Source organism: Piliocolobus tephrosceles, chromosome 8, assembly GCF_002776525.5.
Source record: "Piliocolobus tephrosceles isolate RC106 chromosome 8, ASM277652v3, whole genome shotgun sequence".
In the NCBI taxonomy this organism is placed as follows: domain Eukaryota; kingdom Metazoa; phylum Chordata; class Mammalia; order Primates; family Cercopithecidae; genus Piliocolobus; species Piliocolobus tephrosceles.
The window spans coordinates 138,093,907-138,118,052 of NC_045441.1; the positions used below are offsets into that span (position 1 = coordinate 138,093,907).

Here is a 24,146-nt window from a genome sequence, read left to right on the forward strand (position 1 = left end):
AAAAAAAAAAAAAAAAAAAAAAAAAAAAAATCCACCATAATCCCAAACTATGACTTAAATAACATGAATTTGTCGTTGTAGAACTTATTCAAATTGTTCTTGAGCCTGTTTCTCTTCTCAGACATCTCTTCAGGTGAGGATTCTGTCTTTCTCGTTTGACAGACCAATTATAGGTGCCCTGATGAAACAACTAAAAATGCTGGGAAACCCTGCCCATAAATGCATTTGAAATGTATTTTAGTAAAGAATACTTGGAGCCCCAAAACTTAAGTGAAAGAGGGAAAACGAAAGTGATAAGAGTTCTGAAGCCAACTTTGAGGGCATTGGCTGAACATTCATCTTTGGTGTTTATGTTGCAAGGGACCTGCAAAATGGAACACAAATCTCAGAGCCTAAGATGGAAAGTCTAAGAAGCTCCCTAACCCAGTCCCATGAAACAGAGACTTCAAAGGGCAACATTCTGTGTAAGGGTGAACCGAAAGTAAGGTCTGCCCTTCAGATGATTGCAAAGAAAATTGTTAAACCTTGGCACTGAGGTTACAGGCGTGAGTCACCATGCCCGGCCGTAGTTTCTTTTCTTATCTTTTTTCTTTTTCTTTTTTTGAGAGAGTCTTGCTCTCGCGCTCTGGCTGGCGTGCAGTGGAGCAATCTCAGCTCCCTGAAACCTCTGCCTCCCGGGTTCTAAGCGATTTTCCTGCCTCAGCCTCCAGAGTAGCTAGGATTACGGCAGGCGTCACCATGCCTGGCTAATTTTGTATTTTTATAGAGATGGGGTTTCACCATGTTGGCCAGGCTGGTCTCTGAACTCCTGGCTTCAGGTGATCCACCTGCCTCAGCCTCCCAAAGTGCTGGGATTACAGGCATGAGCCACTGCACCCAGCCTAAGGCAGAGGGATTTCTTAAAAGCAACCAAAAAAAAAAAAAAAAGACTACCTTGAAATGAAGTACAGCAAAACTAATGGGGGCCAGCTTCTCAACAGCAACCATGGAAACCAGACAACAGTGAAATGATGTCAGTAGGCTGAAAGAAAGTAACTATCATCCCATAGTTTTATATGCAGCAAAAATATGTTTCAGAAACAAAGATATAGTGAAGACATTTTCAGACAAATTAAAAATGACAATTTGCTACCAGTACACTCTTAGTAAAGGAAATTCTAAAATACGTACCTCAGGTAAAATGAAAATTATCCCAAATAGAAAGTCTGAAAATGTAAGAAGATGTGATGATGCATGGAAATGGTTAAATCTAAACAAATAGTGACTTAATAAAACAGTAACAATTTCTTGTGTTAAAAACAATTAAAATACATGATGGCATTGGTGTAAATATGAGGAAGAGATGATCAGAATTAAACTGTTTAAAGGGCTTTGTTAAAGGGCCTTCTATGTATATTTCCCATAATTTCTAGGATACTTGCTAAACAACTAGAAGTTGGTTGTATAATTTACAGATTAGAAAGAGGGATAATAGAATAAGAAAAAATTAAAAGAAGACAAGAAAATAGAGAAGAAAGATGGGATAAATAGCACAAAAAAGATAAAAATAAATAAAAACTAATGAACAATTACAATAAATGTAAATGAATGAAATGTTCAAGTTAAAAGGCATAGATTGTCAGGATGGGGGGAAAATCCAACTAGATGGTTTAAAAGAGATACAACTGGCCGTGCACGATGGCTCATGCCTGTAATCCCAGCACTTTGGGAGGCCGAGGTGGGTGGATCATAAGATCAGGAGATTGAGACCATCCTGGTTAACACAGTGAAATCCCATTTCTACTAAAAATACAAAAAATTAGTCGGGCGTGGTGGTGGGTGCCTGTAGTCTCAGCTTCTCGGCAGACTGAGGCAGGAGAATGGCATAAACCCAGGAGGCAGAGGTTGCTGAGGCAGGAGAATCACTTGAACCTGGGAGGTGAAGGTTGCAGTGAGCTGAGATTGCGCCACTGCACTCCAGCCTGGGTGACAGTGCGAGACTTGGTCTCAAAAAAAAAAAAAAATTAGCTGGGCATGGTGACTTGCGCCTGTAATCCCAGCTACTCAGGAGGCTAAGGCAGGAGAATCGCTTGAACGTGGGAGGTGAAGATTGCAGTGAGCTGAGATCTCACCACTGCACTCCAGCCTGGGTGACAGAGGGAGACTGTGTCTCAAAAAAAAAAACAAAAACAAAAACAAAAAAACTAAAAGATAAGGATATAGAAATAGTTAAATATAAAAGGACTTGAAAAAATATGCCAAGCAAATACTAGTCAAAAGGACTAGCTCCAGCTCCTCAGGAGGCTGAAGCAGGAGAATCGCTTGAACCCGGGAGGCAGAGGTTGCCGTGAGCCGAGATCTTGCCATTGCACTCCAGCCTGGGCAACAAGAGCGAAACTCTGTCTCAAAAAAAAAAAAAGTTGACTTAAATATATTTAGTATCTCTAGAGATAGAAGGCTACTACTACTTTTGTAATGGTAAAAGACTCAATTTACCAGCTAGATGCAAAATTTCTAAACCTCTATGCACCTAATTACATAGCCTAAAAATATATAAAATGAAACTGACAGAACTACAAGAAAGATTCACTGTTATAATAGGAGATTTTAATACAACCTTAGTATTTTATCAAATAGAATTATAAAGGTGTAGTGCATTCAGTAGAACTTTCCAAGATGATAGAAATGTTCTGTTCTGCACTGTTTAATACAGTAGCCACTAGTCACATGTGGCTTTTGAGCACTTGAAATGTTAGCTAGTATGATTGAGGAACTGAGTTTTAAATTTTATTTATTAATTTTTTTTTTTTTGATACAGACTCTCACTCTCACCCAGGCAGGAGTACAGTGGTGTGATCTCGGCTCACTGCAACCTCTGCCTCCCAGGTTCAAGTGATTCTTCTGCCTCAGCCTCCTGAGTAGCTGGGATTACAGTTATGTGCCACCACACCCGGCTAATTTTTATATTTTTAGTAGAGACAGGGTTTCATCATATTGGCCAGGCTGGTCTCGAACTCCTGACCTCAAGTCATCTGGCTGTTTTGGCTTCCCAAAGGGTTGGAGTTACAGTCATGAGGCACTGTGCCCGGCTAATTTTATTTAATTTTAACCAGCCACGTGTGACTAGTGGCTATTATATTGTAAGCACAGGTATAGAAATGATTATTTTTACCTTTTTTCTGAGACAGAGCCTCACTCTATTTCCCAGGCTGGAGTGCAGTGGTGTGATCTCGGCTCACTGCAAGCTCCACCTCCCGGGTTCACGCCATTCTCCTGCCTCAGCCTCCCAAGTAGCTGGGACTACAGGCGCCCACCACCACGCCTGGCTAATTTTTTTGTATTTTTAGTAGAGATGGGGTTTCACCATGTTAGCCAGGATGGTCTCCATCTCCTGACCGTGATCCGCCCACCTCGGCCTCCCAAGAGGCCGGAATTACAGGTGTGAGCCACTGTGCCTGGCCAGAAATGATTAGTTTTTTATCCATATATCTATCAGTATATAATATCAAAGTGTAGAGACAAAAGAGAGGAGGCAAAAATAAAAACCTATTGGGAATGAAAATGTGTGCATTCCATGTCTGTTGGTTGATGCTGGTGTGTAGACTGAGATCGCAGGTGAGGCCGTGGAACAGAACACTTCATGCACCCTCTTCATGTGGCTTGGGATTTCTCAAGGGATTCTGGCACCTGGCTGCCTGTGATTTGCCCCACTAGACAGAGAGTGGAGCAGAGACAAACATCCATGTGCCACCCTCCTTTAGTTGCAGATTCACGTGTAAAGTAGATGATGATGTCTTAAGCCACTAAATTTGGGGATTATTTTTCATATAGGAGTTGATGATTGGAATAGATACCTAGGGAGTATGTTAAAACATTGAAAGATACTAAAAATGGAGTCTCAAAAGACTGGGCATGGTGGCCCATTCCTATAATCCTACCACTTTGGGAGGCTGAGGCGGGTGGATCATTTGAGGTCAGAAGCTCAAGACTAGCCTGGGCAACATGGTGAAACCCTGTCTCTACTAAAAATACAGAAAAATTAACCAGGTGTGGTGGTGCACACCTGTAATCCCAGCTACTTGGGAGGCTGAGGCAGGAGAATCACTTGAACCTGAGACGGAGGTTGCAGTGAGCTGAGATCGCGCCACTGCACTCCAGCCTGCAGCCTGGGTGACAGAGCGAGAGACTCCGTCTCAGAAAAAAAAAAAAAGGATTTGCATACTATGTTTATGAATTGAAATTCATTGGCCGGGTGCAGTGGCTCATGCCTGTAATCCCAGCACTTTGGGAGGCTGAGTTGGGCAGATCACGAGGTCAGCAGATCGAGACCATCCTGGCTAACACGGTGAAACCCCGTCTCTACTAAAAATACAAAAAATTAGCCAGGCGTGGTGGCGGGCACCTGTAGTCCCAGCTACTCAGGAGGCTGAGGCAGGATAGTGGCATGAACCCGGGAGGCGGAGCTTGCAGTGAGCCGAGATAGCGCCACTGCTCTCCAGCCTGGGCGACAGCGAGACTCCATCTCAAAAAAAAAAAAAAAAAAAAAAGACTGATTATAAAGGGATATGAGGGAACGTTCTTGGATGATGGAAATATTCATGTAATATTCTCCTGCTTTGACATTCTAGTAGGCTACAATCCCTAGCCCTTGGCAACCACTGATCTGATTTCTGTCCTTATAGTTTGCTTTTTTCCAAACATGTAAATGAAACAAATGTAGCCTTTTGTGTCTGAATTCTTTTTTTTTTTTTTTTTTTTTGGAGTTTTGCTCTTATTGCCCAGGCTGGAGTGCAATGGTGCGATCTCGACTCACCGTAACCTCTACCTCCCAGGTTCAAGTGACTCTCCTGCCTCAGCCTCCTGAGTAACTGGGATTACAGGCATGCGCCACCCTGCCTGGGTCATTTTGTATTTTTAGTAGACATAGGGTTTCTCCATGTTGGTCAGGCTGGTCTCAAACTTCCAACCTCAGGTGATCCGGCTGCTTCGGCCTCCCAAAGTGTTGGGATTATAGGTGTGAGCCACGGTGCCCGGCCCTTCTTTTTTTTTTTAAGGTGGTCTCACTCTGCCACTCAGGTTGCAGTGCAGTAGTGCAATCATGGTTCACTGCAACCTTGAACTCCAGGGCTTAAGTGATCCTCCCATCCTCAGCCTCCCAAGTAGCTGGGAGTACAGGTACATGCTACCACGCCTGTTCATTTTAAAAAATTTGTGGAGGGGGTGTCTCGCTTTGTTTCCCAGGCTGATCTCGAACTCCTGGGCTCAAGTGAGCCACCTTAGCCTCCCAAAGTGTTGGGATTGTAGGTATGAGCCACCATGCCTGACCTGTGTCTGATTCCCATCACTTAGCATGTTGTTAAACATGTCAGTGATTTTGGTTCCTTTTTGTTACATAGTAGTAGACTTAGTAGTTGAAGTGGTAGTCTACTACTAAGTAGCAGGCTTAGTAGTCTACTAAGCTATACAGGAAAAATACACTAAATATCTAATATGGTATATAATGAAGTGTCTTATATAGTGTATTTGTTTCCTAGGGCTGATATAACAAACTGGGAAGCTTAAATAACAGAAATGTATTGTCTCACAGTTCTGGAGGTTACGAGTCTGAAATCAAGATGTTTGCAGGGTTGGTTCCTTATGAGGTTTGTGTTTCTCTCCTGGCTTCTGGTGGTCCCATGTGTTTTCTTGGTTTGTGGCAGCATAACTTCAGTCTCTGCCTTAATCTTGACATGGCCCTTTATGTATTGGTGTAACAGAATACATGAAGCTAGGTAATTCATGAAGAAAAGAGGTTTAGTTGGCTCATAATTCTGGTGGCTGGAAAGTTCAAGACTGGGCAGCTGGGCTTCAAGCTGCTTAAACTCGTGGCAGAAAGTGGAAGGGCAGCAGGTGTGTGTAGAGATCACATGGTGACGGAGGCAAGGGAGAGACCGAAGAAGTCAGACTGTTCTACAACCCACTCTAGTAGGAACTGATCCATTCCTGCCAATGACAACTCACCCCTGTGGGAGCGCATTAATTTATTTATGAGGGATATGCCGTCATGATCCAAACACCTCCCATGAGACTTCACCTCCCAACACTGCCACACTGGGAATAAAATTTCAGCATGGGTTTTGGTGAGGACAGACCATAGTAGACATCTTCTCTCTGTGTGTGTGTCTCTCTGTGTCTAAAGGTCCTCTGTTTTAAGGACATCAGTCATTGGATTAAGGCCCATCCTAATGACCTCATTTTAACTTGATTACCCTTGGAAATACCTTATTTCCAAGTAAGATCACATCCTGAGGTGCTGAGGATTAGGGCTTTACTGTATTATTTTGAGGAGACGCAGTTCAACCCATGACATTGGATGGATCACAATTTTTTCATCCATTCACTGGTTCGTGAACATGTGAATTGTTCCCATCATGTTAGATAATTCAAAACAGAAGACAAGAAGAAACTTAGTTTAATCATTCTTTTCAACCTCTTACTATGTGGAAGAGGAGGGGGCATATTCCTTTGCACAGATTCTCATCTACGTTCCTGTCTGGAAAACATGCTACTAAGCACAGAATGCTGGGCCACAGAAAGAGGAGACTCACAGACCTAAAGTAGAAGCAAAACAAACACGATGGCATGTATATATCTAGTTTAATATTTTGTTTTGTTTCACTTGTATTTGTTTTTACATTGAACTTTTAATCTTTTGCGGGAGGATGTATTTAAGCTTTTGTCTTATGTGTTCCATGATGAATTAAGTGACTTGAGTAACTAGAGTAGGTCATGGCCAAACTTAAATGTTCAGTTCTGCACCAGTCAGTTTCCTTTTGTCCCGTGTTCTCTGGACCACGACCCCTGGCCCCAGCAGTTCTTTCCAAGATATTTCCTCTCAGTGTCTTGGTCTTGGTGGCCTCACTGTGGTTTGAAAAGCAGCCATGAATAGTGTGTGTGCCATGAAAGCACATGAAGTTTGCAGAGGGAGTTAGGACTGAAGCGAACGTGCAGGGAGACAGTAGGGGGACAGCTTGGGGAAGACTTCCCGAATGTTGATTTCAGTAATTTTAGCTTCTATGACTGTGATTTTCCTACTGTCAGAGATAGCTCATTAAAGTGAAAATTATAAGGAAAATGTCAGTAGACTTAGTCACATCATTTCAGTAAATATTTTTTAAAGATTTATTCACCATCCCAGCTGCTAGAGTGCAAAGATGAATGGATTAGATCTCATAGGTCTTGCTAAGGAATTTCGTCTTTATTGTGGGGAGCCATTGAGAGTTTTCAAACAGGGGTGACATGATCAACTATGGAGTCTGGCAGGGATGTGGAGCAAGATCAGATGTAAATGACGTCTTTTATCATACAGTCCAAAACGTGAAATAAAAATAGGTTTAAAATGAACACCGATACGGGAGTCTCAGAGAATATGCTAAGCGTAAAACATAGGTAGCAAAACATGCACACTGTAATTCACTTTTGTTGAAAAAAATAAAAGATGAAAAAAAGCCTACAGGAAATACACCAAAATTCAAACAGCTTCCTTCCCTCCCTTTCTCTCTCCCTCCCTTCTTTCCTTCCTGTTTTGAGACAGGGTCTCACTCTGTTAACTCAGGCTGGAGTGCAGTGGCACGATCTTGGCTCACTGTAGCCTCAACCTCCTGGGCTCAAGCCACCCTCCCACCTCAGTGCCCCAAGTACCTGGGACTACAGGCATGCATCACCATGCCTGGCTAATTTTTTTTTTTTTTTTTTTTGAGATGAAGTCTTGCTCTGTTGCCCAGGCTGGAGTGCAGTGGCATGATGTCAGCTCACTGCAAGCTGCAAGCTCTGCCTGGGTTCATGCCATTCTCATGCCTCAGCCTCCCGAGTAGCTGGGACTATAGGCGCCTGCCACCACACCTGGCTAATTTTTTGTATTTTTAGTAGAGACAGGGTTTCACCTTGTTAGCCGGGATGATCTTGATCTCCTGACCTTGTGATCTGCCTGCCTTGGCCTCCCAGAGTGCTGGGATTACAGGCGTGAGCCACCGTGCCTGGCCTGCTCCTGGCCCATACCCGGCTAATTTTTTGAACTTTTTCTTAGAGACAGGGTTTGCCTTGTTGGCCAGGCTGGTGTCAAACTCCTGAGCTAAAGTGATTCAGCTGCCTTGGCCTCCCAAAGTGTTGGGATTACAGTTGTGAGCCACTGTGGCCAGCCCTAACAGCTTATTTCTGTGTGAGAATATTTTATGTAATATTTTCTTTCTATTCTTCAGCATTTCTCAACATTATTAATGCAATATCTACATATAATTTTTAGTATCAATAAAAGACATGCTTTTTTTTTTTTTTTTTTGAGACGGGATCTCGCTCTATCATCCAGGCTGGAGTGCAGTGGTGCGATCTCGGTGCACTGCAAACTCTGCCTCCCGGGCTCATGCCATTCTCCTGCTTCAGTCTCCTGAGTAGCTGGGGCTACAGGTGCCCGCCACAACTCCCGGCTAATTGTTTTGTATTTTTAGTAGAGACGGGGTTTCACCGTGTTAGCCAGGATGGTCTCCATCTGCTGACCTCGTGATCCACCTGCCTTGGCCTCCCGAAGTGCTGGGATTACAGGCGAGAGCCACCATGCCCGGCCCAGATGTGCTTTTTTTTTTTTTTTTTTTTTTAATTAAAAGAAACTAGGTAGCTCTGAGCACCAGTAGACTTGAACATTGCTTTCTTTACTTGATGTTTGGAAGTGACATTTTCTGACTCTGTGTCTTTGATCTTTCAGCACAGGAGAAAACGACGCTCCACACCTTTAACTTCTTCCACGCTTCCTTCACAAGCAACAGAGAAAAGCTCCTATTTTCAGACCACCGAGATCTCACTCTGGACGGTGGTGGCTGCTATTCAGGCTGTGGAGAAGAAGGTGGAGTCCCAGGCTGCCCGGCTACAGAGCCTGGAGGGACGCACGGGGACAGCTGAGAAGAAGCTGGCTGACTGTGAGAAGATGGCCGTGGAGTTTGGGAACCAGCTAGAGGGCAAGTGGGCTGTGCTAGGGACCCTGCTGCAGGAGTACGGGCTGCTGCAGAGGCGGCTGGAGAACGTGGAGAACCTGCTGCGCAACAGGAACTTCTGGATCCTGCGGCTGCCCCCGGGCAGCAAGGGGGAGGCCCCCAAGGTAGTCTCATTGAGGATTAAAAGTTAGAAGAGAAGGGGGAGCCAGCCCTTTAATATGTAAGCACCTCAGTTGCTGGCTTTTCTGTCATAGCTGTGAGTAGAGGCACTCACGGTGTGCCATTGGTGATTCCAGGTGTCCAGGTCACTGGAGAATGATGGCGTCTGTTTCACCGAGCAGGAATGGGAGAATCTGGAGGATTGGCAGAAGGAGCTCTATAGAAATGTGATGGAGAGTAACTATGAGACACTGGTCTCTCTGAGTGAGTAGCAGTTTTCTCCCTAGAATTCTGTCTCAGACATACTACAGTTCCTGGCCGGTAGCTTGTAATTCAGACTACACCTGTGGCTCTTGTGGCTGTGGGTCCTCTGTTGGCTTGCACGGGTGGAGAAATGCAAGTCTCTAGGTCCTCCCATTTATAGAGACTTTTGGAAAGCTCTCGGCGTTGTGCCTTTCGTGTTTCTTTTCTGTGGTCACATAGTCTGTTCTTAATAGTATTTTCTAATAAATAAAATGTCATATACCCTACAGTGTGATATGGCTAGGATTCCTCATGTTGTTTTTTGATTTGTTTTATCTTTTTTTGTTTTTTGAGATAGAGTCTAGCTCTGTTGCCCAGGCTGGAGTGCAGTGGCGCAATCTTGGCTCACTGTGTCCCGGGTTCAAGTGATTCCTCCTGCTTCAGCGTCCCAAGTAGCTGAGATTACAGGTGCCCACCACCATGCCCAGTTAATTTTTGTATTTTTAGTAGAAACAGGGTTTTACCTTGTTGGCCAGGCTGCTCTTGAACTCCTGACCTCGTGATCTGCCCGCCTCGGCCCTGCAAAGTGCTGGTATTACAGGTGTAAGCCTCTGCACCAGGCCTGTTTTATCTTTTTTTTTTTCTTGAGACTCTGTCACCTAGGCTGGAGTGCAGTGGTATGATGTCGGTTCACTGCAGCCTTGACAGCTCGGGCTCCAATGATTCTCCCACCTCAGTTTTCCGAGTAGCTGGGATTACAGGCACACGCTACTGCGCCTGGCTAATTTTTAAATTTTATTTAGAGACGTGGGTCTTAGTATATTGCCCAGGTTGGTCTTGAACTCTTGGGCTCAAGTGATCCACCTGCATCGGGCTCCCAAAGGGATTACAGGCGTGAGCCTCCGCACATGGCCTCACATGCTGTTTTTAAGACTATTTGAGATGGGTATGGTAGCTCAGATCTGTAATCCCAACACTGGGAAGCCAAGGTGGGAGGATAGCTTGAGGCTAGGAGTTCGAAACCAGCCTGGGCAACATAGTGAAATCTCTGTTGCTTAAAAGAAAAAAGATGATTTGACAACCCTATGTTACCTTGGATGAGGCAGACAGCACAGGCTGACCAAAAGCATTTTCTTGGTGTTTGGCCAGAATTATAGCTGGTCATTGTGGTCTCAATGATTTTTGCTTGTTGATTAGAAGTACTACTTAATAGGTATAAGTCTTTATATGCAAAATGTTACCTATTACATAATAAATGCGTTTTGTTTGGTAGACAAAGTCTTTTAAAACCTAGGTACTTAGAGGAGTGTCAAATGCCTGGAGCAGAGTAAGAGGTAAAGAAAATAGAAAATGGGCCAGAAAAGTGACCTTGTAAGCTTGGTTGGGTCACATGCTCTCACTGGGACTGTTTCCTTGTCTGTCCCAGTGTCCATCTTACCTTGCAGTGCCTTAGCAAGGATGAAATTAGATCCCCCAAAAGGAAGCATTGGCAAGACTTAAACTGCACACACATGGAGAGGCAGAGGTGGGTGGTGGTGCCATCAAGGGCAGTGGTGGCTCTGTAACCTGCCTGCCTGAGCCACAGGCCCTCTAATGGAGGAGCACTGGAGGCAGCAGCTAGCCAAGTCAGTTGTTAGGATTGGCCAGAATTTTGTAATTGTCCCAAACTGCTAGGGGAAACTGACACGAGCAGTAGCCTTTGAATCTGTTGAAGCTTTAGTATTTCCTCCCTGCCATTGTTCACCGTGGTCATTGGCAGCTGATCAGTGTGCAGTGAGCTTTTGCTCTCCCCTGGACTCACACCGTGCTGTTTCCCCACCCAGAGGTCCTTGGCCAGACAGAGGGAGAAGCGGAGTTGGGTCCAGAGATGCTGGGTGACTTGGAAGAGGAAGGTCCTGGTGGTGCCCACCCAGGTGAGTGGCTCTGGAATATTCAGTTCCCTTCCACAGCCCTCTGCAGCCTGGAGTGAGCTTTCCCATGGCTGAACTGCCAGGTGCTGACTTGGTAACCTCATCTGGCTTTGCTTGTTCTGGACTCCTTTATGATTGTTGTTAGTTCAGCTGTTTCAACTCCTACCATCCTGTGGGGTCTGTAAGACTAACGGCCACTGCAATCACTCTTCTTCATGCCCTACACAGTAGAGTACCATACTAGGTGGTAGTCAAAACCTGCCGGAGATTGAGCGTGGGCACATCAGAGCTTCAGGAGGGAAGGCAGTGCAGGAAAAGCACTTGTCACTAGGTAATTTGGGAGGTTTTGGAGGAAGAACAGAGCTGGACATGAATTTTTAAGCTGTAGGTTTAGTTTGTCTTTAATCATTCAGATTTGTTATTTTAACACTCTTAGTATAGTTGTTACAGTGTATTCTGTCATTTTTCACAGAGATTAAATATAAATTTGTAGACAAGCTTGGAGAACTATAGTTTACAGTATTTTATAAGAGTAATACATTCATATTTCCAATCAACATTGGAAAAATTATACATGAATATAGTTTTATACAAGTCTTGGAATCTAGCCAGTGTCATCCTCTTCCATGTTGTCCTAATTCACTTATTCCTGGGGTGCTTCTGAAATTGACAGATGTTTGTTTGGTCCTGAAGAAACCAAAGGTACTAGAATGTGATCTTTTTTGTTGGTCTTCTTCCACTTTGCAGCAGGTGGGGTCATGATCAAACAGGAGCTACAGTATACACAGGAAGGCCCTGCGGATCTTCCTGGAGAGTTCTCATGCATTGCTGAAGAGCAGGCTTTCCTGAGCCCGGAGCAGACTGAACTCTGGGGTGGTCAGGGCAGTTCTGTCCTCCTGGAAACAGGTCCCGGGGACTCGACTCTACAGGAGCCTGTTGGTAGTAGAGATCCTAGCAGCAGCAGAACTGTGGGCTGCCCCAAGCAAAAATCTCATAGGCAGGTACAGCTGGGCCAGGAATGTGGGCAGGGCCTGAAGCTGAAAAAGGACACTTCCCGCCCCTATGAATGTTCTGAGTGTGAGATCACCTTCCGCTATAAGCAGCAGCTGGCCACACATCTGAGCAGCCACTCTGGGTGGGAGTCTTGTACACCTGAGGAGCCAGAGGAGAGCCTTAGGCCCAGGCCACGGCTGAAACCGCAGACCAAAAAGGCCAAGCGACATCAGTGTGATGTGTGCCTGAGGAGCTTCAGCTGCAAGGTGAGCCTGGTGACGCATCAGCGTTGCCACCTGCAGGAGGGGCCCAGTGCCGGCCAACATGTCCAGGAGAGGTTCTCACCCAACAGCCTGGTTGCCCTGCCTGGGCACATCCCTTGGAGGAAAAGCCGGAGTTCCCTCATCTGTGGTTACTGTGGCAAGAGCTTTAGTCACCCATCTGACTTGGTGCGGCACCAGCGCATCCACACGGGCGAGCGGCCCTACAGCTGCACCGAGTGTGAGAAGAGCTTTGTCCAGAAGCAGCACCTCCTGCAGCACCAGAAGATCCACCAGCGGGAGCGGGGCGGGCTGGCCCTGGAGCCCGGAAGGCCCAATGGCCTGCTTTAAGTGTGCAGCCCCTCGCCCGTCTGGGGGGCGGAGGGGGGTGGCATTGGTTCCCCCAAAGAGACTCTGCAGTCAGGGACTGAGTTCTTCCTGAGGGCAGTTGTTTCTGATTTGCCTTCCCTTGTCCCAGTACCAAGCCAAGCCCAAAGGCTGTCCTGAAAACCCCGTGGAAGAAGAGTCCAGGCCTGTTTCTTGGCACCTTCAGGTCTCTGGTTTTCTCATTCATGCCAATGCTTGTGGGCTGGGGTTGGCGTTCTGACCCCACAGGGACTGGTGGCTGGTTCCAGGGCTCGTCCTGGCATTTCATGTCTTCCCACGGGGTTGAGTTGGGCCATAGGGGTGAGCAGCTGCCTGGAAGAGTTCTGGGAAGTGTAACCCTCCATTTTTTCTTATTTTGTAATCTCTTTGTTTAATAACAAGTAGAAGAAATAATTTAAATGAACTGCTTAACCCTACTCTGAAGAACCTTTTTGGGAATTAGATTTTAGTTAATTTTTTAAAGAATACAGCCCAACACTTGTTTTTCACATTTTAAGAGTTGTAGAAGTTGTTCCTCACCGGGGACTGGACCTGCCCTCTAGGAGGGAGTTGTTAATGGGGGCTTTTTTAGCCACTGGCGCTTCCTTAGGCCAGAGAGCAGGGGACCCAGTGCTAGGCTCCCTGGTGTGGTGCTTGGTGCCCTCAAATTGTCTGAAAAGGACCAAGAGGAAAAGAGTCGGAGGGCAGCCCCTGCAGCCCCTGTTGAGAAGAAAGATTCCAGTGGAGTTGTGGACGGTATGGCTGTGGTCTGGGACTTGCGGTGTCTCAGCATACCCCATCCTCTTCCCACCTCCTCCTGGCTGTGTTCTGCAGCCTCCCAGAGTAGAAGACTACTTTGTTACTTAAGGTTGTTCACCTTGTACTAGTGGTTATTTGAGTTTGTTCCTATTACACCAATCCTTACTTGAGGTGGTTCAGATTACAGTTTCCAAATGCATTCTGAGATTGCCTATTCCAGAGAGGGTAGAGAAAAAGCACACAGATGCTTGTCTCAGGAGTGTTGAACGTGTGCCCCGCTGCTGTCTGGGGGGATGGGAGTGGGCTCTGGGGTCTTATGTGAACATCCCCTTGGATGATTTGCAGTTGCCTAGAATAAAACTTGCTACTAGCAAAAAAAAAAAAAAAAAAAAAAAAGTTCCTACTGGATGTTTTTCTCCATCTGTCAAGAACACTCTCCTGGGGCCAAGGTGGAGGAGAGGCCCCTGACCTGGGGTGATGACAGGGAAGGACTGATGGCACAGCCTGACCTGCACTTCCACTTAAACCTAGGACAGAAAACAAGATGTGGCATGGGTGAGAATATTCAGGGGACCTGGGGACAGTCTGGGTGATGGCTATTGGGAGGTAGAAAGAGTAGGTGAAACGTGGATACCCCAGGGAGTGCCAGGCAGCTGTTATGAGCATTGGCTTAGATAGATGCCTAGCCATCTGGATCCACCTTAAACACAATGCTGAGGGGAAAAGGTAAGAAATTGAGATCTATAACATAACACCATTTATATAAATTAAAACTGCATGCACACAATACATTTTGTAAGAACACTTAGGACCAACGGAGACACGTTAAAGACATTACAGTTTTCCATGGGGAGAGTGAACAGATAGAAGGAAACCTGGGTTGCTATAAGGCAGAGGTCCCCAACCTTTTTGGCACCAGGACTGGTTTCTTGGAAGACAGTTTTTCCACAGACCGTGGTGGGAGATGCGATGGTTTTGGAATGAAACCGTTCCACCTCAGATCACCAGGCATTAGAGTCTCATAAGGAGCGCACAACCTAGATCCCTCTCATGCGCAGTTCACAACAGGGTTCATTCTATGAGAATTTAATGCAGCCACTGATCTGACAGGAGGCAGAGCTCACTTGCTATGTGGTCTGGTTCCTAACAGGCCATGGACCAGTACTGATCCACAACCCAGGGGTTGGGGCCCCCTGCTATAAGGTATAGGATTGTCTTGTTACAGAAACTGAACATGGAGGGAATCCTTGTAGGGCTGGCACCGTGCGAGGTGGGTAGTAGCTTCGTCAGGAAAACCTTTGGAGTTTCTAAGTTTCTTCTGCAGTCTTTTCTTACCCTCAAGCCTTTGCCTTATAGATAGCCCCTCTGTCCTGTCCTTAGTTACTCTTACTTCCCTTAGTTACTCTTACTTCCCTATTGTTGAGCATTCTAATGTGACCAGCCTTGGGCCTTGCATTGTGGGGAAAAGTGAAGCACAGAATATGGTCCTACTTCTCCAATAAAGTTAAGTTTTCCTTGAGGCTGGGAAATAATTGTATCAAGCAATTGGACTCCTGCTGACACTTGTTGAATACTTGTGTGCTAGGCACTATTTATTTCCATGAAAACAAGTCCTCATAGTTTTGGGTGGTATGATTTTACCTAATTTTCCATATGAGATGTGGGAGGAGGCCTGAGAAGTGAAGTAAGATGGCAGAGGTGATGGAAACCCAGACCGTTTTGCTTCAGAGCTGCACACTTGGCTGTGGGGTGGTATTGCTTCTGTAGTTAAGAACTCAGTGTCACTCAGGGGTTAAGAACCCCTAAAGTGTGGGCTCTCAGCTGGCAGCAGCAGCATCCCCTAGGAGCGTGAAATGGTGCAGACTCAGGCTCCACCTAGGCCCCCGAATCAGAATCTGCGTCTCAACAAGCTCTCCAGTGCATGCAGAGGCACTGTCTTATGGGATAGGAAAGACTCACCTCTTCTTGCCTGCTTCTGCCTTCCTTCATTGAAAGCCTGTTCTGCCAGGTGCTGAGGAGAACACAGGAAATGGACTGTCAGAGGACAGGGATGATGAAGTTAGAAAGATTGAAGTCAACAGGGAAGAATTAAATGCCAAATGTTAGTGACTCATCTATCCTGCCTTTTCTAGCCTTCTTGTTCCCAAAGTTAAGGTCCTAGTCATCATTCACCTGAGCTTTTCAGTAACCAGTAGGTCTTCTGCTCTTAGTCACATCCGTTTTGATTCCAGAGTTAATGTCCTTGCACACGAGTGGATGTAGACTTTCCTTAAAACCTTGCAATGGCTTTCAGCAGCTACTGATAATGAGCAGTCTTTTTAGTATAGAACTCAAGACTCTGACAACCTGCGTCACCCTGCATTTTTTTTCTCTTTTCACTCTATACTGCTGCCACATTGGGCTTCCTGTCATTCATTCATTCATTCATTCAAAAAAAATTTTTTTGAGACAGGGTCTCTGTTGCCCAGGCTGAGTGTGCCATCACAGCTCACTGCAGCCTTGACCTCTTGGGTTCAATAGATCCTTCCATCACAGCCTCCCGAGTAGTGGGGACTACAGGTGTGCACCAACCACACCCAGCTGATTTTTGTAGCTTTTGTAGAGACAGGGTCCCACTGTGTTGCCCAGGCTGGTATCAAACTCCTAGGGTCAAGCAATCCTTCTGCCTCAGCCTCCCAAAGTGCTGGGATTACAGCTGTGAACTACCACGTCTGGCCTCCTGTCTTACTGAATAAGCTGTGCTCTTTCCCTCTCTCTGCAGTGTCCTTCTCTGAACCGAACACTATTTTTCATTGTTTTGGTTTATAAGCCCCTTCTGTGAAAGCTTCCCTCATCCATTTCTTTCATTGACCAAATACATATTGAGCCCTTGTTATCTAGGCACTGTTTTAAATACACATCAATGAACAAAATGAAGATCTTTGCCCTTATTGAGTTTATGTTCTTTCAAAATCAGTTTTCTTCCTTTACTGCACCTTTGCACAGCACTTTCCTAGGTGAGGACAGTATTCCGTTCTGCCTTGGAGTTTTGTTCACTCACAAATATCTGAGTATCCTCCCTGTGCAGAATTCTACAGAGGGGTACAAGGATAAATCTTGCTCTTGGACTTACAGGCTGCTAAGGGGATATAAGAGAATAGTAATGTCTTCAGATAAGTGAGGGTAAAAGGCTGTAAGCATTCAGAGAACAATCATTTTAGATATGAGACACTGGTAGACTTGGCCATAGGTGGTATTTGAACTGGCCTTTTAAGGATGGCAGGAAGGACATTCTAAATGGAGGTGACATGACCAAGTGAGGAGACATTATGGGGCATGTACAGAAGAGGAGTTCATCCAATTTCGGGAGGGTGGAGTGTGAGAAGGAGAGTAGTGGGTGTTAGAGTTGGGTCAGGCTTCAAGGAGTCTGGATTTTATTCAGTTGGTAATGGGGAGCTGAAGCATTTTGAGCAAAAGAGTGACCCGATTCTAGCTGTGATTTGGGAATACTAATAAGAATTAGCCAGGCGCAGTGGCTCACGCCTGTAATCCCAGCACTTTGGGAGGCTGAGACGGGTGGATCACAAGGTCAGGAGATCGAGACCACCCTGGCTAACACAGTGAAACCCCGTCTCTACTAAAAATACAAAAATTAGCCGGGCGTGGTGGCGGGCGCCTGTAGTCCCAGCTACACGGGAGGCTGAGGCAAGAGAATGGCGTGAACCCGGGAGGCGGAGCTTGTAGTGAGCTGAGATCGGACCACTGCACTCCAGCCTGGGGGACAGAGCGAGATTCTGTCTCAAAAAAAAAAAAAAAAAATTATACTGTGCTTTTTGGGGGTTGGGCTGGGGTGTGGGATATGCTAGGTTTCGAGTGAGACCAAGGAAGAGTCAGTGAGGACTTACCTGATTGGGTGCAGCTGCAGTGGGAAGGGAGCAATAGGTAACACCAAGACACAGTCACAGGATGTGATGCTGTGGGGAAGAAGGGACCATGTCTTTTTTTTTTTTTTGAAACGGAGTCCTGTTCTGTTGCCCAGGCTGGAGTGCAGTGGCGCGATCTCAGCTCACTGCAAGGTCCACCTCCTGGGTTCAGGCCATTCTCCTGCCTCAGTCTCCCAAGTAGCTTGGACTACAGGCGCCTGCCACCACGCCCGGCTAATTTTTTGTATTTTTAGTAAAGATGGGGTTTCACTGCGTTAGCCAGGATGGTCTCCATCTCCTGACCTCATGATCCACCCACCTCGGCCTCCCAAAGTGCTGGGATTACAGGCAGGCGTGAGCCACCGCGCCCGGCCCCAGGAGGGACCATGTCTTAATCCTGTCAGCCTCCACAGCTCTCAGCACAGGTGCTTGGCACATAGGTGTTCAGCAAATGTTTGCTGAATGAGAAAGTATAATGGATGTTCACAGAATAGGGAGCTTGGTGTTGTCTGAAATAGGAAAGCCTTCTATGGAAGAAGGGAGAGTTGGTTGTACTTCTGGTCTCCCTCTACTAATGCTTCCGTTCCTAACATCTTTATAATTCTGTGTGGGTCCACCTCCTAATCTGAATTACATTCCTGGTTTGGACGATGAGGGAGCCACAGGAATTCTGTCTCTGACCTGCTCCTATCTCTTGGCTGAGGATGTTCTGGTGGGGACAGTGGCACTTGAGTGTGCTGACCTCTTGAGTGACCCTAGGTGCTACTTTGGTGGCCCTCAAACTGTGACAACTCCACCTTCTGGAGGTGGAGTCACCCTTGTTACTCCACGGACTGGGCCTCCACTGGATGATGTCAGTCCACCCAGAGATAATCAGGTCCTGGAAATCTGATCCCCAAAAAAGCAAACTCACAAGAGGCAGATTAAAGATGAATGTAGGCTGAGCGTGGTGGCTCATGCCTGTGATCCCAGCACTTTTGGAGGCCGAGGTGGGTGGATTGCCTGAGGTCAGGAGTTTGAGACCAGCCTAGCCAACAACATGGTGAAACCCCGTCTCTACTAAAAATACAAAAAATTAGCTTGGCATGGTGGCGGGCACCTGTAATCCCAGCTACTCGGGAGGCTGAGGCAGAAGAATCACTTGAACCCAAGAGGTGGAGGTTGCAGTGAACCGAGATCGTGTCATTGCACTCCAGCTTGGGCAACGAGTGAAACTCTGTCTTAAAGAAAAAAAACAACAAAAAAAAAAAACCGTGTAATTTTAATTTATATCAGAGCTGACTTGACACGCTGGCTGGTCTGCTCAGAAACCACATTATGGTGCAAAGTGTTCATTTATTAAATACATTTATAGAATCTGAGCATGGGAATGGGAGGTAGCTGCGGGACCCTGATAAACAGTGCCAAGGTTTTCGAACTGTGGTCACCAGACCAATAGAACCAGCGTTTCTTGGGAACTAGTTAGAATTGCAAATTCGCATCACTTTCATCCCCTTCTGCTTCAGACCTAGAAATGCTGAGGTTTGTGCCCAGCATTCTGTGTTTTTAACAAGCACCCTCAGTGAACATCATGCACGCTAAAGTTTGAGTACCACTGACTTAAACTTTTTTCTAAAAAAACGAAGACTAGCTGTCAAACATTATAGCACTCTTTCCTCAACAGAGCTCATTAAATTCTAGCATTTTTGTCTCCAGCCCATTTTCCTGACCCTTTTTTTTCTTTTGGTACGGGGTTTTGCTCCTGTTGCTCAGGCTGGAGTGCAATGGCGCGATCTCGGCTCACTGCAGCCTCTGCCTCCCCGGGTTCAAGCGATGATCCTGCATCAGCTTCCAGAGTAGCTCACCACCACACCCAGTTAATTTTTAGTATTTTTAGTAGAGATGGGGTTTCATCATGTTGGCCAGGCTGGTCTCAAACTCCTGACCTCAGGTGATCCATCGCCTCAGCCTCCCAGACTGCTGGGATTACAGGCGTTAGCCACGGCTCCTGGCCCATTTTCCTGACCCTTTCTGTTTGCATTGGGCCTTAACTGTTACTGTATAACGTCACCACTTACCAGTATTTTATAATCCTTAATAGATTGTACTGATCTCTGATAAGATCCTAGGGATGCTCTTAATGTCTTTAGTGCATATTTGCAGTTTGTGTCTTAGGTTGGGATAGTTCAACAAGCATTTCCAAAATGAATAATGCCAAATATTGATTTGACTTGTTACCTTAAAGTAACACGTCCTAACCTTTCCACAAACTCTAGGGGTGCACCTTACTTAGGGTATCAGATTGTGTTTTTTTCTGATAGTTGACCACGCTTTTGCTTGGCTCAAATATTGGTGAAAATAATTTCTCACCCCCGCAAAAAAAGAAAAAACTAAAAGCAAAAGCAAAACCAAAAAACCCCAAACAAAACCAAACACAGAAAGAAACAAAACTGCAGATTTCTAGCGGGAAGAGTTTGCCAGCTTGTTGCACAAATACTGTGAGATGAATGGGAAATGCAGAAAAGACAGAAAACAAAGCTTCAACTGCATACAGCACATTTAGTTCAATGTGCTTCAGCACAGGCCGAGGAAAATGGGTCCTGCGGTTTATTCAAGATGCCTCAGCGCCTAAATGAGGGATGGACTGATTCACATTTGCTGTGATCCGCAGCCTGGACCAAAGCTACAGAAGGGTCCTAGTGGGTGGCTGAGGACTTTCCCCGAGTGGGCCCCAGGAGGAGGAAGGGACCCCAGCGTCCCCAGGAGGGGAGGGCAGGCTTAGGAGAAAAAAAACAAATCCTACAATCTTCACCTTTGTTCTGTAAAACAGAAAATAGTTTAAAAACGTTCATCTAAGTTTCCCTGGCTTCTCCCTGGGTACACACGTATCCTTTTTACTTTCCCCAACTCAGTTCTGGGGTGCGTGGGAGGCGCTGCAACAGAGTCTCGGTCCGGACTGGAGCCGCGGCGAGGGACGTCCCGGTTCCCCACGCAGCTTTCCCTCGCGAGGTTTCGCACTTTCCAGCGCGACTCCTTCCCCCAGCCCTCCCGGCTCCCGCGTGGGACGCAGAGAGGAGTTGGGTACCGCGCTGGCCCAGGAGTGGCTTATGCCTGACGGAGCCCGGATGGAGACAGTGGCACGCCCGCCCCGGCGTCGACTCCCGCGCCCCGGGTGAGAGTGGGCGGCAGCGCCTGGGTCCCAGGCGCCGCCGGCGCTGAAGGCCTCGGGTGGGCGCGGCGCGGCGCGGCGCGGCGGCCGCGGGCGTGCGGTCCTACGGGCTGCAGGGGGCGCTGTGCGCGCCCTCAGGCTCGGCCGCCGAGCGCAGCTCTTTTTAAAAGGGCCAGCGGGGCACGTGGCTCGGGACGCAGTTCGCGGCCGCCCGGCAGTAGCTCCCAGGCTAGGCGGGTCCCGCTCCGCCTCCGCTGTCGCCGCCGCGCCGCCCCGGGCCCGACAGGCCGGGTCCAGGGACTGCAACCCAGCGAGGGACGCGGGTAGCCATGGCCGAAGCGGCGCCTGCCCGGGTAAGCGCCCTGGGCCCTGCGGACGCCGGGAAGGCCCAGGCCGCCGCTGCGTGAACCCGCGCGAGGGACTCTGGCCGCGCGGGGCCGCCTGGCGAGAGGGCCCTGCGCGCAGCCTCCGCGCTCGCCGCCCCCGGCCCATCGCCCGGCCCGCGTCGAAGGCATTGACCGGGCGGCCCAAACTCCAGGCCCGGCGGGCGGGGCTCTGACGTCAGCGACGGACGATCTGGCCCTTCTGCGGCCTCTGCCAGCCCGGGCCTCAGAGTCACGCTTGGCGACTAGGAGGCCGCGCCTTGGAAGCATTGTTCCATTTGAGGCCCCGCGGCGCCCCTCACAGCAGGCTGGGCGGGCAGGGGCAGCAGGCCCCACGGGACAGTCGCGGAGGCTGAGATGGGAAGGGACTGGCCCAGGGTCACGCATCTGTTAGAGGCGGGAGCCTCACGCCGGGGCAGGGACTTTGGAATTAGACACTTTAAAACGCCTCATACTCTACTTTTGCCGAAGAGAAAGATTTAAGTGTCGTTTACAAGAGAGATTGTAGATTTAAAAAAAAAATCCATGTAGCAGGTATTATTTAAATTTTTTTTTAGAGGGAGCCTCGCTCTGTTGTGCATGCTGGAGTGCAGTGGCACGATCTCGGCTCACTGCAAGCTCCGCCTCCCAGGTTCAAGGGATTCTCTTTGAACTGGGACTCTCCCTGTAGCTGGGACTACAGGCGCCTGCTACCACGCCTGGCTAATTTTTCTATTTTTGGTACAGACGGGGTTTCACTATGTCGGCCAGGCTGGTCTTGAACCCCAGACCTCGTGATCTGCCCGCCCCGGCCTCCCAAAGTGCTGGCATTACAGATGCGAGCCACTGCACCCGGCCATTTAAAATTTTTTTAATTAAAAAATGTTTAATATATATATATGTGTGTGTTTTTTTTTTTTTTTTTAGACAAGGTCTCTCAGCCAAGCTGGAGTGCAGTGGTGGGATCTCATCTCACTGCAATCTCTGCCTCTGCCTCCCGGGTTCAAGTGATTCTCCTGCCTCAGCCTCCCAATCCCAAGTATCTGGGATTACAGGCACAGGTGCCTGTGTCGTTTATATCTATCTATCTGTCTATCTATCTAGATATATATCTATATGAATAAGTTTGTTCATAAGAATAAACTGTATTTATAAGTATTCCTATACAGAATTTTTCTCCTGGAGAAGGAAGAATCACATCAGTTTTTTCTGCATCTTCATCTATATAAACTAGGCCAGTTTAACAGATTTTAGAATGTTGGTTTGATACTGTGCAGTTTGTCCAATTGGGAGATTATAATCCTTTGGCCATTTTTGACATACTGGAAAACGCTTGTAAAGAGCTCAGTAGATGATACCTCCTGTTATTAATACACCTCAGTGAAGGTTTTGAAACCTTGATTTTTCTGGATACTTTTATTAAAGTAGAACTTCCTCTCCCTCCTCTTAGTGAGTGTGGTGAGCTTCTTTTTGGGTTCCCTGAATGCAAGGGAGAGACAAAACATTGGGGATTCTGCAGGTTTACAGTCCCGTTGCCTGGGAAGAGGGGGCCCTAGGAGGTGACATCATCCACTCCCCCTAGCCTGGAGCTCACAGCTTTACTACCTTTCAGCTCACTCCTGTCCACCTGCTCCTTTCCCAATACCTTCTTGCAGCACTTGAGATCCCAAGAAACTTCCCCAAAGGGACAGATTTGCCCTGGACTTGTTAGCCCATCCTATCACACTGTTGTTATTTGTAAGTATTCCTATACAGAATTTTTCTCCTGGAGAAGGAAGAACCCCATCAGTTTTTTTTTTTCATCTTCATTGTTCGTTTACTATGATAGGTGTTCAGTAATTGTCGTTGAATGAATGAAGCAATTATAGATTATTAGTGCTAAGAAGGAGGGAACAGTGAAAGTCTCTAGGATGCGTTGTCTAAGCAAGACTCTTAAAGACCAGAGGGACTCAGGCATACAGAGGATGCATATTGAGAGCTGACACGAAGGTGGAGGAGGGCTGGTTGGGTCCTCGGAATCCACAGGAGGCCTGCATGGCTGGAGCACGGCAAGAACTGGACGGCTCAAGGTCAAGAGAGGTCGGCTGGGCCATGAAGAAGTCTAGATCTTATGCCAGGTACACTGGGAAGCTATTGAAGAGTTTTAAGCAGGGGACTGAAATGATCTATTTGTGTTTTTAAAAGATTACCAGGCCGGGAGCGATGTCTCATGTCTGTAATCGCAGCCCTTTGGGAGGCTGAGAAAGGCGGATCACAAGGTCAGGAGTTTGAGACCAGCCTAGCCAATATGGTGAAAGCCCGTCTCTACTGAAAATATAAAAGCCAGCTGTAGTCCCAGCTACTCGGGAGGCTGAGTCAGGAGAATCGCTTGAACTTGGGAGGTGGAGGTTGCAGTGAGCTGAGATTGCGTCACTGTACCCCAGCCTGGGCGACAGAGCAAGACTCTGTCTCAAAAAAAAAAAAAAGATTACCAGTTACTCTGTGGAAAGTGTATTGTCGTGGAGAAGGCTGGAAGTGGGGGAGAAGGCTGGAAGTGGGGAAATCAGGTAGGCAGGACTGCAGTGGCTGAAGCCAAGCAAGGTGATGGGGACTTGGACTAGACACTGGCAGTGGAGAAGGAGAAACATGGATGCATTTGAGGTAATTTTGGAAGTTAGTACTCCGTGGTGATGTAACCATGAAGGATGAATGAAATTGAGGGGTGAGATGTCGATTTGTCTCTCCAACGAGGCTTTTAGCAGCACCAACCAGGACTGTGCCCATTGCACATGCACGATGATGGCTTGTGAATCAGATATCAGGGTAAGTTGAGGCATTTGAGAAGCTTTTTCCAAGGCACTGAAGGACAACGGAATAAAAGAGGTGGAGGTAAAAAAAAAAGGCCGTATGAACTATTTATACCATATCCCTGAGCCAGAACCATCACCATCACCATAATCACCGTCATTGTCTCAGTTTGCTCAGGCTGCCTTACTTGGTTCTCTGCAGGGCTCTTTTCCTGGTTTGCAGACGGCTGCCTTCTCATTGTATCCTCACATGGCATACAGCAAGATCATGTCCCTTGTGTTTCTTCTTACAAGGGCACGAATCCTATATATGAGG

General features: G+C 47.1%; 2 protein-coding genes across 3 annotated transcripts in view; both read left to right on the forward strand.

The window, feature by feature from the left end:
- The window catches only part of ZNF212 (zinc finger protein 212), a 16,260-nt gene extending 2,232 nt beyond the window's left edge, over positions 1–14,028 (forward strand). The window contains exons 2-5 of one of the 2 annotated variants that reach the window (XM_023225475.2): positions 8,717–9,106; positions 9,239–9,365; positions 11,168–11,257; positions 12,002–14,028. In XM_023225475.2, coding sequence (XP_023081243.1) covers positions 8,717–9,106; positions 9,239–9,365; positions 11,168–11,257; positions 12,002–12,858 — 1,464 coding nt within the window. In that variant the 3' untranslated portion in view covers positions 12,859–14,028. The remainder of the gene's footprint in view (positions 1–8,716; positions 9,107–9,238; positions 9,366–11,167; positions 11,258–12,001) is intronic. The other variant, XM_023225476.2, reaches the window with a different exon arrangement.
- Positions 14,029–20,774: 6,746 nt separating this feature from the next.
- The window catches only part of LOC111551497 (protein ZNF783), a 28,192-nt gene continuing 24,820 nt past the window's right edge, over positions 20,775–24,146 (forward strand). The window contains exon 1 of the mRNA XM_023225477.1: positions 20,775–21,035. Within this exon, the coding sequence (XP_023081245.1) occupies positions 21,012–21,035 (24 nt within the window). The 5' untranslated portion in view covers positions 20,775–21,011. The remainder of the gene's footprint in view (positions 21,036–24,146) is intronic.